Genomic DNA, 15,640 nt, shown 5'->3' on the forward strand with positions numbered 1-15,640 from the left:
ACGATGGTTTGGGCTTGGACTTGCATGCCCCCTTGTTTCTGTCTGGCCCAATGGATCATCATCACCAAGGCGATGCCTACTGCACGTCTGGCCAGGCAAGGGAGGCATTGCTTTTTCTTGGAACTGGACTTGACTAGAGACAATAGGAAGCTGCAAACCAGGACAAGAGTTTCCAGAGACTGACTCCCTACAGCTGAAAATGACTTATAGCTTCCGTCCTTTAGTATAGGGCCCACAGCTCACCAGCAGCAAAAGCCAGTCTCCAGACACAGTCTCGTACTCCTTGAAGGTGGTGAGCACAGCCAGAATCAAGCATCCCAGGACAATCAGGAACCTAGTGGGAAGGAGGGGGGAAGGAAGGAGCTTTAGTCCTGGCTGGTCCATCAGGCTATGGCAAGAAATGGTCAGTGAGGACCCTGGACAGTGTCCCACGCTCTATAGGTTATGCCATTCATTCCCCACACAACCCTGAAGGATGGTGAGACGATGAACAGGCTCAAGACATTAAGTGAGGAGCACACTGTTAGGTCACCAGCTGCTTGGTGGAATCAGTTCCTCAGCCGTTTTGATTTTTGGTGTCTCAGAACACATTTTCTGGTCAATACACCTGATGATTCACTAAGATATATCTGTACCCCAACCTTGTCTAGGAATTTTACCACAATCACCAGCACCCTCAATGTGTTAGGTCTTTTATTTGAAATGAACAACTCCCACTTGCAGCCCCAAATCCTCTTCTCAGGGGATAACGAGGGTGATGGTGGTCCTGATGCTGATGACGTCAACACCAGCACTCCTCACTACTACCTTTGGTCAGCACCTGCCACCTGCCATTTCATACTTGCCAGCTCATCATGCAGATGGTGACTCTCAAGGTCGGTATGACACAGGATTTTTGAGACCAACATGGTGTAAAATGTTAAATGATGGATCCTACAACACAAAGGACCAACCCAGTTCTGTGAGGTTCACCTTTAGCTGGCATTGAACGTGGATGTGCATGCCAAAGTTGGGTTGATGTACAAAGAGACCTCTAGTGTTCCAGAGCTGACATCATGTGGCAGAAGTAGGAGCTGTCACTCACTGTGTCTTCCTCAATCACGCATGTGGTATGCGTGTAAACGATGACTCTACAGGATGGGCATGGTTATTCCTGTGAGTCATTCCCTTGTATGATGGCCTCATCCTAGTACAAGCAGACCCTGGAACTCATTCCTCCTTTGTTTGCTTTATCATATGGCGAAGGCCACTAGATAGCCATGCCTGTGACTGTGGCACCCTCCATGGATCCCCATCTACACGGATGAGCTAGGGAGTCTCTTGCTGGTCTTGTAAAGGGCCTGTGAGGTCTACATGTGGCCAAGAGCTGCCGTGGCTCTTGGGGTCTGACCTTGCTCCCAGTTCATGATAACATGAAAGTGGGACCTGCCCTACAACACCAGGAATTGGTCATCAAACATCCAGAAAGAAACGTAGCCCTCCCTAACCTCATTGGCTCATCTGTGTAGCCTCAACATAGAACCCAATTAGAACACTGATGCTCAGATTCTGTAAGCTACAAAGAGAAATGGTATCATGGCCATCCACTAAGATAGTGGCAGTTTGCTTTACCCAGTGTTAGAAAATTCAGTGTAGGATGGGAACCTGCCAAGTGCACCTAATTTTCAGAGTTGGACAACTTCATGGCCTAGATTCTTTGGCCTCTCAGACTCTACTCTTGGACAACAGAGAATGTCCCAGCTCCAATCGCTATCCAGTGACAACCTCAGGGCTCAGCGCTCTAAGCGACCACAGTTGCTTAAATAAGGAATCAAAGTGACTTCAGTAATTCCCTGTTGCTGGAATTAAAGACAAAGAACACACGTATACACACACATACACACACACTTTTACACACAAACATGAGCACATATATGCACACACAGGCACATAAGTACACATACATGTACAGTTCATTGGATTGGTAGAACATGTGCCCAGCACGTGTCAATTTCTGGTTTCAATCTGTAGTAACACAACCCCCCCCACGCACACCTAGAAAATTGGAAGGGCACTTGCTTAGTATCTCTCAGGTTCTTACTTTAATCCCTAGTGCCACACACACACACACACACACACACACACATACACACCTATATATAACAGCTTTCCTTTATCTGTGGTTGCTTTTTGTGGCTTTAGCCATTCACAGTTAGCCTAGTCTGAAAATACTAAATGCAAGCTCCAGAAATCAGTCATTGATGGACATATTATCTCATTACAATTATTACTGTAAGTCCTCTAGTTTATGTTATTCATTGCCAATAATCTTTTGCGGTGCGTGCTTTGTAAATTAAGCTCTATCAAAGGCATGCCGGATCTATAGAAAAAAACGTAGTATGACTAGTTTGGTTCTATTTTCCATTTGGGCATTCACAGGGCATCCTCGCACATACCAACTCTGGACAGTGGAGACACCTGTATCTGCATCTGTGGACAAGGCCAGCTCAACAAGGGGTGTGGTCAGTGGTTGCTATCAAGGCAGGCAGTGGAGGAATGCTGAGGAGGTGATGAGAGGCTCTGGGAAGAGAGTCGCCCTTCAGCAGGGCTGAAGAAGGTGTTAGGGAAGAGCAAGAGGACCACAGCAAGGAGCTTGTTGCTAGGAAACACGGAGACCATGTCAGGAGGCTGCCCAGTAGCCTTGGGCTCATGAAGATGAGGAGCATCATGCAGACATGGTGAATTTGAGGTCCGAGTGAAACTCCACATTGTGCCAATAATAACGCAAATTCAAAGTCTGCAAGAGAGGTTGGTATCCTCCGGAGCTCTGGCAGTCTGGAAGAGGAGGCGGAGTAGTCAGACGTATCTCATGCCACTCAGTTTCAACCTGGTTCTTACCAGCCTGCAGCATGCAGAGCCTGGCCTGGGCCAGCAGGTGGCAGCCAACCACCACACAACTAGCCAAGCATGCGTGTCTTCAGCAGTGTTATTGGGATCTACTTTCTGAGGCTGGAGAAAGACCAGCAAACGTAAATCATCTTCCCAGTTGTAAATCATCTAGGAAGCCCTTCTAACCCTGAGGAGAGGAGGCATCTTTTCCCAGATTTTTGCTGATTTCAAAATGCCTTTAAAATGACTCATTTAGCCATCAGTCTGGGTGACAGATGTGCCCAGGCAGCAGCCGCCCTGCCCTCCACTTTCCTTCCTGTCATATGTACTCTGGGTGCCTCACTGACCCTTCGTTTCCTTCCATCCTTTGCCTGTCTGGGCTCTCTTTCTATAGCTGTGATGGCTGCCTCCCCTCCCCCTCCCCCCTCCCCCTCCCCCCTCGCTCAGCCCAGTCTCTTCCCTCCCACCGTGTGTTCTGGGCTCACAGCCTCTCCCTCCCCTCTGTGGTCTTCAGGCCCAGAAGGAGAGATCTGGGCAGAGATCCTTGTGAGATCCACCAGGGCCTTTCTGTCCACAGTAGCTGGCTGTGTCTGAGAGCCATGCTGTTCAGTGCCAAGGCTATCCTCACGCCCACTGTCTCTTCCATGGGTCTCCTTCAGTACCTCATCCTCTGCCATCTTTCAGCCAAGGCGGAGCCGGAGGCATCAGGGGAGAGACAGGGAAGGGTCGCTTTGAGAGGCACACCCTTCTAAAGTGCACAGCTCTGGAGATCAATACAAGGTCCAGCGCATCGTGTCCAGGCGCCCTGGGCACCAGACCTCCACCAGGCGGCACACAGGAAGACACAGGCAGACACAGATGACACTGAGCTGAAGAGGCAGAAGATGCTCACATTTATGTTGCCATCCCCATGTGCTGTTCTCTCTCTCCAATGCCCCCTGAGAACACCAGTGAGGCATGGGGGTGTCCCTACCTCATGCACGGATAAGAACCAGGTTTCCAAGCTCAGGTGGCACTGTCACCATGGAAACAAGAAGCTCCCCTTTGCTGAGGGCCAGTAGGGGGAGCTTGATGGAGAATCTGCAGAGGGTATACTTATGTACTAGAGGAGGGCACCTGGCCACCCCATCTAACTGGGAGGGCAGTTCCCTTTTTGCTCCTCTGGACTCCCACATTTAAGAAGTCTCTATCCAGGGATCCAGTTGGTCCCCTTTAATTGCAGCTGTTCTGAGGCAACTTCCCATCATCAGTGGCTCCAAAATATCCTACAAAGTCAGGGGGCAGGCAGTAGCTGGCCCACTGTTTATCATTGGAGTTCCTGCTCTGAAAGGGATGAAGGCCTGGCCATCTTAGCCAGGTGTAGGCAGGCTGAACTAACAGAGCAGGTGTGGTTGGCTTCCTCACACCGGATGGGACTCAATGCCCCTCCGTGGGTCTCAGCTCCGGAGAGATGAAATATCTCCCATGCAGAGAACACCTTCGGACCACACCAGAATCCTACAGGTCCTTCAGTGAGATCTGTGGGAGGTAAAGCACTCACTGTGTGCAGGATGCTATTCTTTCATGGTTTTGAGTTTTATTGATATGTACTACTTACAAATACTTTATGAGGATTAGGGTGGGGCTTTGATTCATGTAGGTGCACACCGTGTAGCAAGTGGCGCAAAGTAACCAGTGAACCACCTTAAATGTGCCATCTACATATGGTGAATACATCAAAGCAGACTAAAAATGCTTTGTTATATCCCTCCTGCTCTGTCACAAAGCTTCAGAAGATGCTCTTCCCACATAACAATATGCTTGTCGACCAACTGCTCCTACTTCTGTATCTTCTTTCCACTTCTGTAGCCACTAGTCTTCTGTCTACCTCTATGAGGTCAACCGTTTATTCTATGAGGTCAACTGTCTAAGATCTTATATGTGAGTGAGATTGTGAAGTCTTGGTTTTTCTGTATCCAATTCACTTTATTTAACATGATACATTTTGAGTAAATCCTTCCATATTATTTATTAGATATGACATAACCATGTGCCTTCAGTGGCCAAACAAAATTCTATTACATAATAAGAAACAAAATCAGACAAATGAGATTATGTCAAACTAAAAAAATAACTGGCAAGGGGACAAAAAAATGAAAAGGCAACCATTTATCTGATTGAGAAAATGTTCTAATCTATCTATCTGACATAGAGTTACTAAGGTCTACAATATGTGAAGAACTCAAATGATTCAACAACAACAGAATAAATCAAAAACCAAATTACAATGATCTAAAGATCTACTTAGATTTTTCTCAAAAGAAAATATAAAAATGACCCATAATGATTATTAAATCCCAACTGGTCAAGGGCTCAACTTAATGTTTAAGCAAGTCAAACATGGTTGGTGAATTACGTTTGTCTTGCAAATTCTGTAGTATGGATTGGTTGAGACTGCCTGGAGTGTAGGATTCAAACTGCTGCCAACCTAACTGGTGGAAATGACATTATCAACTGATGATGTCTGTTGGTTAAGTGACAGGTTTAAGAATTTCCATTTCCTTGGGGACATGGGCATGAGCTCATAAGGGACACACTATTTCTCCAGTGTTTTCTATTCCTGACTGTTCATGCTGTACCAAAATTTGAGCAACAACAATATTCAAGGAATCCTGATGGGGGATGTTCTTCTGTTTATGTGTTTCTCTTATTGATTGATGAATAAAACGCTGTTTGCCCAATAGACAATAGAGGCAGGAAGATAGTTGGGACTAGGAGATGAGGAGAATTCTGAGAGGTAGGCAAAGAGGTGTCGAGGAGGATAACATGGATGGACTGGGAGGATAGGATAGCCAAGACCACATGGAAATACTTAGATTAATAGAAATGGATTGATAATTAAGAGAGTGCTAGCCAGTAAGAAGCCCTAGCCTTCAGTCAACAGTTTAATAATTAATATAGCATCTCTGTGCGTTAATTTGGGACCAAAGTAGCTGTGGTACCTGGCAGGACAAGAAAATTACAGCAACAGAATCCAAATAAGTCCTCGTCTTGTACATTCATTTTATAGAAGGAGTGTGTACACCAGAGGCATTTGAATACAATATGACTCAGGCTGCAGAGCAATGATGAGGTCTGCCTCCCGGCTCTCAGCCTATCATTTCCCACTCTGCTGTTCTTTGCTTTGGGTTCAATAAAGTGGAGAGGATTTTAATGGGACGTGTGCTCTTCCTTAATATGGTTAGGATTGTTGCCTTTCATCAAGTAGCATCCATCTTAGGGATAAACGTGAATATTATACATGAGGAAAATTCAGGGAATTTAGATACGACAGATGTTGACTTTGCCTTTTGAGATCTGACCTCTGTTCTCCCTTTTCCGTCTGGAACTCATTCTCTCTACTCAGATGTGCCATGTGCTTATTTACTGGTGAGGTTCAAGTAGTTCAAAACAATGTCATCAGATGTCAGGCTCTAACAGTACAAATGGAAAAAGTGCAAAGACTAATTTGAAAATGACTCATAGGGATTGCTTCTTTTCATCTTGTTACAAGCTACAGGGCTTGCAGCTACAGAATCAACAACACGCCGTGAACCGAGGCTGCACCTCACAGAGAGCAAAGCAGCACACACATGCACTGAACAGGGCAAGTGTTCATACCTCGTGATGAACTACAGTCAGAGACACCTCATCTCCGGAGGAGAGAAAATGAGATTAGATGAAAGGACCCGAAAGGACCCAGAAGACAATGCCCTCATCACTTCCTTTCCTCCCCCCACTCTATCCTTCATACGCCTCTCCTCATTATTCATCTAAGCAGACCAGTCAAGTCTCATCTCTTCACCAGGCAAGTCTTGCACCCCCACATCAGTTCATGCCAGGGCAGAACGGATAAGAGGGATGATCCCACTATATGCTACCTACAAGAAACTCACTTGAGAGTCGAAGGCCCAAATACACTGCAACTTTTCAGACAGAAAATGCTATGCCATGGAAAATAGTTACGATGCAGCAGAGGTAGCTGTAATAATATTAGACTTCAAGACGAATGTGAAGGACAAAATCACCCTGAGAGGCCAAGGAGAGCACAGCATCATAGGCAGAGAAGGTTCAATCCACTAAGAAGATATAGAAGTTGCAAACAAATACATACCCAACATATGCTAGGCTTGTCTAGGCTCATCTCTTCATTCTTTGTCCCTCTAATCATAGCAGTCTCAAAATTTAATTGAAACACAGAGGACTCTCCTAACTCACTGTCCTTCCCTCATCCAGTAGATGTATCTATTGTCTTTGAAGCTCAGAACAGTCACCTCATCTATCACGGTGTCCCTCTTTCCCTCAACAAACTATTAGATGATCACTTGTTGGGCACTGAGAGTTGAGAGTGAACCATACTTGTCTCTCATGAGCTTACATTTCATCTCTTACATTCCAAACAGTGGTGGCGGGGGGGGGGATCTTCTGATCATTCACAAAGGATTTTGTTTTTAACTTTTCATAATCTCATGCATTCCTTGACATGGCCTGACCACTCTAGGCTCCGGGCATCCAATGATGGACATTGCACATCTTAGACTACAATGAAATAAGGATGTCATGATTCCCTTTTTGGAGCAAAGCTCATGGCACAAGGCAATATCTGAAGAAACTTTCTTAGTTCTGCTGTGTCCTCTCTCTAAGCTTGGGGAAGCCTCTTCCTTCTCCTCATGTCTGTGTGCCTGCATCTGTGAAGGATGCAATTGAGGGGAACAGCCCACTTGGTCTTTCTGGGTTGTTTTTATGGGTTCAGGATGGATGAAAGAATCTGAATTCAGATACCAGCTGTGCTACTTTGCTGCACAGAGGATGGTTTCATCATTTGGAGATGCTAATGACATAAGCTCCTAATTTAGGGAGATGTCAATGAGAGAATGCTCTTGGGCTACACAGTGTCATGCTTGGCACAGCATGTAGGCCTGACATGTGCTAGCTTCAGCAGGAGTCAGTTTTAGCTTGAATGGGTCATGCTAGCAAATAGTCCCCACATGATTGACAGACTCGAGTTGCTAGTTCATCAAGACCCCAGATTACTTGTTTAAAATTGGCACGTCTACTATGAATTAGGAGAAGTCCCAGGAAGATTGTATCTCAGTTCCGTCACACACGGCCTTATCCACATCAGTCTGAGTCACACTTCTTTGCTCTTTCTAATGAGTTTTTCGTATACACCCAACCTTCTACAAGCATGCCATCTTTTAGGAGGGTGGAGACTCCTGCCTGGGGATAAGGTTATCAGCTGTCTCCAGACCAGGAAGTTGTCTGTTTTCTTCTCCATTAACAATGCTACTGGAAACACACACCAATTCCCCCCTGTTCACATTTTGACACTTCCATGTCAAGTCAGTGCTGTCCTAGCTGCAGTACCTCATGCTGTTTCTCCCTGAGGGATAGTGATTGGCATCATTAGCTAGGTGCTTCCAGCTCCTGTTGTCCCCAGACTGTGACTGTGGTAATCTGCTTTCCTTATGGCATACAAAGCTTCATTGTCAACAAAGCAATTTCATGTGGGACCCCAAATCTGCATTCTAGGCTACTACATGTCACAGACAGACTCAGGGTTATATTTCAATTGTATCTTTTTCAGATTGTGAGCACCTGCTATGTTTCTCCGAAAACTCAGGGCAACAAAGGAAAAGATTAAAGGCTGTGGAGAAGAGCTGTAGCAAGCAGACCCTAGGATGGGACCCAGAATAGATTCATCCTAATGATACCCTTGGGGAATTCCCACTGCTTAAAGGCAGGTAGGATTTGTTTCTAGTGGGGAGGATATGGTACAGAGATAGGATGCATTCTTTTGTGACTAGGTTACAATGGACTGTGAATTTCATCTTGCTGTAGACTTTGCTTTCATGGAGCCAGCTAATGGTATTGAAATAAAACTGCCAGTCACCCGAGAGCTAGCAAATAATGGGCCCCTTAGGAACAGGCTTCTCTAAAGAGCCACTAAAGAGGTTTTAGTAGAGAACTTTCTTTAGCTGAATACAACAGCAGTGTTTGGACTCACCATCACCACGCTAGGCTTATGTCTGGATGGTGCTAACTGGGTACCACCTTGAGCTTTCAGGCAAACTTCTTCATGGTCCAGCAAACATTCTGGGGGAGTTTCTGCCATGGAAAGACTGGGGATTCAGAGTTGAAGAGAACACGCCAGAGTCTCATGTCTTCCCTCCCAGCTGGCTCCTGAGTCTTCATCTGGGGCATTGTGAAGCACTGCCTTGCAAGCATATTCGGAGTTAATGGCTGTAAGATCCTGACTAACGAGCGAGCGGTAGGCACTCTGGAAATGCCACTTTCCAGTTTGCTGACAAAGGCACAGCCACTTACCCATTATTCATAATTGGGAGCATATGATATACTTGGAGGCAGATAGGAGCTGAGGTTACATTCTGACCTTACTGTGTTGTGTAATTTTGGCTAGATACCTTAACTTCTCTGCTCCACCAACCCCTCACATTTATTTCGAGGGTCTCCAGGAATTGTTAGGAGAAGGAACGTACTTTCAACTGGGGATAACCCAAGATATTAGGTTAGTGCTTGACACATATTAACAATCATTACCACGAATAGGATTATTATCCTTATCACCACAAGAAAGCACTGTCTGGAGAGCATGCAGATCTCCAGTAACTGAAAATCACTGTTTTTGGTCCATTCATCTTGGCATCCCCTTTGGAGAACCTCCCGGATGACTCTAACCTGTATCTTAGCATCTTTCCCACACTGTCAACTCTAAGACATTATCTAAGAAGGGGAAACTTCTGAGTAAGCTCTGTTCGCCATTTGTGATAACTCTCCCAGAGGTTTTACAATTTCAAGATATTTCATAGGATACATTGTATCAGAGAACCAGAGAGCGTCTGCGGAGAGCCCAGGAAGATAGAGGCAATAGACACCAGCATGTCTTCTTTGCAAATGTCTGTGAGACATAAGGTGGAAAAACATTTAAAAATCTGTATACTACAAATCAAAGTCCAGATAACTCTGAAAACAAAACGTTCCTTGCTTCACACTGGACGGTATTTCTGGAGGTCAAGATCTCTTTCCTGTTAGAGTGATGTCAAGTCTAAAGAGAATGGTTCGTACAACACTGTATAGCATCTACTCTGGGCATTCAGGCAGCACTATGTACAAGTCAGGGAAACGGAAGTAGTATATCCTACCGGGAAAACCGGCAGATGTAGTGAAAGTCTGCCTTTGATCCTTGCTTTTAGGCCTCAAGTCAGTGTGAAACAGAATGCCCTGTTTGATTTCTCTTAGCATTAACTGCCTCAGTTTCAAAGCAGCAGTAGGCCTCATTGTCTATTCTATGATACCACAGTAGAGATCGATGATAGAGGATGAGAAGCCCCTGATAGATGCTGTGGTAAGAAAAGATGCTAAAATGTGATTGAACGGCAGTATCAGCATGACTGCAGGCACTGGACACAGTACCATGTCCTGGAAGAGCATAGCAGGGGCCATACAGGCCAGCCACATCTCCAAGTACCCAAGCGTAAAAGTCATCCCTGGGTCCTGAAGAGATCTGTTGCTCTTCCCTGGACCAAAGAAGGGGTTTTAGAGTATGAGAAGGTAGTACAGGAAACAGGAAGTAAGCACATGTTTCGACTCTACTGTACTGGAGTATCTCCAATACAAAGAGGACACGTGCATAAGGAGCTCAGAATAGGTATCAGCATTTTCTCTCTAACCCTGTTTCATGTCATTGTACAAAGCAGGGTCCCCAAGAGAGTTCTAGGCTTTGCAGCATCTAGTCCAGAGCACCTGTCCTGGGTCATTCTGGCTCTGGCGGCCTCCTAGTCCTCTGCATAGACCTCAGCAGCATCCCACACACTGCTCCTACTGTGGGCTCAAAGAATCCCAACTTCTGGCAAAGTCTCAGTTACTTTGCAAGTCTACAATTTGATCCTCCGCACTTATAAGTCTTTGGGTTCAAATATTCAATTTATGTGTGAAAGACATTGGAAAGAAAAAAATGGGAGCATAAATCTGAGAATCATCAGATTGAAATCTAACCCAATAAATCAACTGCTTTCATCCTCCTCTGTCCTTTTCCAGCCCAAGGGTAGAGTCATACATAAGTCTTACAAATTTGTATTGTCACAACACTGCACTTGGCATTTTATCTTATTAAAGAATAAATATCCTTCTGCTTGACTATAAAATATTCAAAACAATCATGTTTAATGAAAGAGCCGAGTTCTGTGACATCAGAGCCCTAAATATATATAAGCATCGCCTCATCGCCAGACACTTAAGCAGCATCCAAGTCTGTGTGCTGATGAAGGATGCAATGGAAAATGCCTGTGCATCTAGTCCTTCCTTGTTAAAGGCTTCTCAAGGAAGCACTGCAGCATTTTTCTGAACTTGCAGTCCTAGAAAAACAGCTACAGCTACATCATGGTCCCACAAGACTGGCTGATGGATTAAGATGTTGTGATTATGGTGAACTGGAACGTTGCAGCTACAGAGCCAAATTATCTTAGGCTGTCTTCAGTCCCCTTAATAGTCATTTATCACCCGTTACTGTGACTGATCTAATATATTTGTGACTATCAGATAAAAACCCCTCGGATGTACTAGCTCATCACTAGCTCCCACAAGCTCCAAAGCTAAGAAAGTCATCAGATATCATCTGGAACCTAGAGTTGAGATTTCTTTGCTTTGCTTTAACTTGCTTACCCAATGTATATTTTTTACAATGCCTTGATTTATGACTTTCTCTTGTATCTATAAAACCATCTTGAGCCCTGTTCCAACTTGGCGCATGTATTTGAGGAAACCTGACTATGTTTTCTGGTCCATGACTACACATATTACAATAAATACACAGAATGAACTACCTCTTACTGTCTTTGAGGTGCGAGCTAGGTTTTCTGTCAACACCTTTGAACATTTGTGATGGTTAACACTGGTGATTAACTTGACATGATCTCTAATCACCGAGGGGATAAGCCTATGAGTATGTCTGTGAGAAATTACTTAGATTTGGTGGACTGAGATGGGAGGTGGGAAGAATTACCTAGCATGCAGGCAGAACCACTGCACAGACTGTGGTCCTGGACCCCATGGAAAGGAGGAACTGTGCTGAACACAAGAAGACGTCTCCTGCTGCTTCCCGACTGAATGATGCGGTGAGCTGTGACCAGCTGCCTCAGGCTCCTGTGACTGTGACTCCCCCGCCATCATGGATTCTACTTTGGAACTGTGAACCAAAATGAAAGCCTGCCTGCCTCCCTCCCTCCCTCCCTCCCTCCCTCCCTCCCTCCCTCCCTCCCTCCCTCCCTCCCTCCCTCCTTCCTTCCTTCCTTCCTTCCTTCCTTCCTTCCTTCCTTTAGTTGCTCTTGATGGGCTGTGATGGGACATCCCAGGAATAAGACTAACAGAACACAGAGATTCTTGATGTATCCTGCCATACGGCTCATCTAAAGGAGTGCCTGACTCTCCATTGTTCACACGAATGGATAAGGAAGCTGTTTCCTATCTGTTCACACTTATTAAATATCTTACTGGCTTAATACATACAAAACAGCATCTGGAATTTGCACTTTAACCAGAAAGGGGAAAAAATGTCTGCCACCAAAGGACTAACGATTTCATAAGAACCTTCTGCTGTGCAAGGGAGGTCCGGAAAGAGAGGGAGCTGGTCTTCTCAATCGTTTTGAAGTTGTCTGATATAAGCCATGGCTTTCTCCACCTACACAGCAGCCAACTCAGACTCCGGCCTTTTCAACCATACCAGCTAAAGACCGTGGGAAATGCTGGCGTGCAACTGGCATGGTGCCTTTCCTACCATTCTCTGCAGACATATCCAGACATAAATGGCCAGTTCTCTCAGATGCAACCCAACGGTACACCTATTTTATATTAGCTTCTTCCTACACGTGGTGGCAGTGCTTTTGTGAGCTGCACACCTGGACACAAATGAAGACATGGGTCTCATGCTGTTTCTTCCCAGCAAGGCACAAGCACAGTGTGTCTTTATTTCTTTTTGTTTTCAATTTGGAAAACTCATGGGGATGGAAACATTCAGTGGCTTCAAATCCCCAAAGAGATCAAGAAAAACCATGCACGTGTACATCATACAGTCATTAGCATGATAGAGGAGACACCTGTCTGCCCAGCTGTGCTTCTACAGACAACTATTCCAATACAGAGTGCCCACTGGACGCGGCTCCTATTACTAGTCCTGGAAATAAGGTCAACAGCACCTTACCAAGTTCATGAACACTACCAGCTTCCGATGACATCACACCCTTAGCTGTGAGACGCCTTCCTATTATCTACCTTTAAGGCTAGACAGTAGTGGGGGAAAGCAAGAAGTCACTCAGTAGTCACTGATGAGAGGAGGTACGTCACACTTGTTTCTGTTTCTCCTTCTCTACCCTACTCTTTGAACAGCATAGGGTTTCTTATGTTTTGATACACGGAGAAGTTAGGAGGGAATGGAATAGAAGAGTCAGGAAATAAGACTTCCAGCACCAACTCCTCTAGAGGAGTACAGAGCAGTTGATTATGAGATTTAATATCCTTTCTGAATAAAAAATGTGTCTGGACAAGTGACCTCTTAGAGAAATTGTAAGCACAATCCAAAACTGTACTCTCATAAAATTCTCCAACAGTGCCTGGGGTAGTCAGCCTTCAGCTCAAACTCATTTCATACTATATATACACTTGCCTCTCTGACCAACCAACGAACCTAGCAACCAATCTTCCAGCCACCTCGGGACACCCCCCCATACGAACTGAACCATATGAGTACCCCACTCTGAACAATGGAGTAAGTTTCTCCTCCACTTCATGACCAGAACACTTACATTCTATTCAACCATACTTTGCTTACAAGAACATAAAGGTAGATCCAGCAGGTTCATGGGCAAGTAAGACAAACCATGTCCTGAAAGTGAACCTTTTGGGAAATTCTTGTATTTACCATCTTATGTCCACACATGATTGGGCATATGTATGATTAACACCAGATGCACTGTGGCAGGGACACGTGTAAAAGACAAATGGTTACAAAACTTAATCTGTCCATCAAAATACAGAGCTACCCTGGCCCTGCCCCTTAGTAATCAGCAGCTCTTTCCTTTAATTAAACTCCTCTAAAAGAAGGCCTCGGTAATAACCCGGAGCACCCTCACTCTTGTGGCCCACTGCCCCTCTGGACAGTGTGTCTGACTCTGTTCTATTGCTTCATAATAGCTTTCCTTGTTACTTTGCAAATCTCTCTGAGACCTAACTTGAATTCTTTGAGTAAGGAGCAAAGAACCTGGAAACACAAACCCAGATCCTAATCACCAGTGCTATATGGTCAGACAGTAGAGCACAGGTGACCAAGCTCCACCCTGGTCACCAGTGACACACCGGTAGACAGTCGAGCACAGGCAATCAAGCTCGTCAACTCAAAGTTTCCATCAAGGCATCAGGCAATGCTGGTACTCATCAAAGTCTTGGCTGGGAAAGAACAGCTTCTCAGTTTCTTGGGTTGCTGGCAGAATCCCTTCTCTGTTACTGTGGGATTCTTGGTTGTTTGCTTCTTCAGAGTCAGCAATAGGGAGAGAAGGACTCTTGCAAGACGCTGTGCATTGTGACATTAGGTGAGAATAACAGAAGCATTGCCTTCAGGTTTCCCAAACACACTGGAAAACGTGGAGACTATAACTGGCCCTTGGAGGGTGTGCAAACTGAATGTTCCACTCACAGAATACTTAGGAGATGTGCGAACTAGCAGATTCCTCACAAAACCAACAGATATCATGGTGTCTACTACCCCTGTCTCACAGTGCTCTTCACACCTGACTCCATCCATCAGATTTGCCAGGTCTTCATTGACACCCTAACATGTATCTGGCATTGGTCAAAATGTAAGGTGAGGCACACATCATGCAAATTCTCATAGTAATCTGGTGGTGTATAATTATTACCATTTTCAGGATGGGCAAACAAACTCTAAAAGATGTGATAGTTATGTATGGTGGTACATGTCTTTAATATCAGCCATCAGGAGGCTGAAGAAGAAATACTTTGAGTTTGTGGTTAGCCTGGGCTACCTAATGAGATGTTCCCAAAACCAAACAGACAACAACACTTCAGAAAACTGAAATATAAAAAAGGATGAGTAAAACCATGCTTCAGTAGAAAGCTAGGCATTTTTTCAGATCACATCATTCCAGATTAATGCATCATCGAGCTTTCATAAAAATGTTCATTGCAAAACAAACAAACAAAAATAACTGGTGGCCACTCAGAGCTAGTTCAAACATGCAAACTCTGTCTTGCTTCTGTGACTTTTGTTCCTCGACTCTTTGTGAAAATTCAAGTCTGCCCTCATTTCTTATTCACTACTGTTCATTTATGAGTGTGTCTCTTTTCCAGACAACCCGTTAAGTCCTTCATAATATCACTCCCCCAGCTTGATCGCTGATTCTGAGAAAATCATTTTTTATATGAGACTCAAAAGTTTACCTTAAAAATGATCTTTTGACAAAAGTTACACTGGCTAACAAGAATAAGTAAAAGAAACAGCATCCAACCTACCTAAACTTATTGGTCTCAAGATGCACTCTTTTGACAATACAGCCATCCCTCCATATTCACAAGGGATTGGCTCCAGGGTCCTTGTTGGTACCCAATGTAAGTGCCATATATAGTATTGTCATATAACCACATGGCCTATGCATTTTCTTGTATATGCTTAGCCACTTATTGATGATTTATAATGTCTCATATAATGTAAGCATTTTGTGAATAG

The 15,640-nt window shown here is 44.7% G+C and overlaps 1 protein-coding gene across 1 annotated transcript in view; it reads right to left on the reverse strand.

The window, feature by feature from the left end:
* Kcnq3 (potassium voltage-gated channel subfamily Q member 3) overlaps nucleotides 1-15,640 on the reverse strand; it is a 285,100-nt gene that overhangs the window by 45,621 nt on the left and 223,839 nt on the right. The window contains 1 exon segment of the mRNA XM_021232172.2: nucleotides 244-334. Coding sequence (XP_021087831.1) covers nucleotides 244-334 — 91 coding nt within the window.

This window comes from Mesocricetus auratus, unplaced genomic scaffold, assembly GCF_017639785.1.
Source record: "Mesocricetus auratus isolate SY011 unplaced genomic scaffold, BCM_Maur_2.0 Super-Scaffold_100023, whole genome shotgun sequence".
Taxonomy (NCBI): Eukaryota; Metazoa; Chordata; class Mammalia; order Rodentia; family Cricetidae; genus Mesocricetus; species Mesocricetus auratus.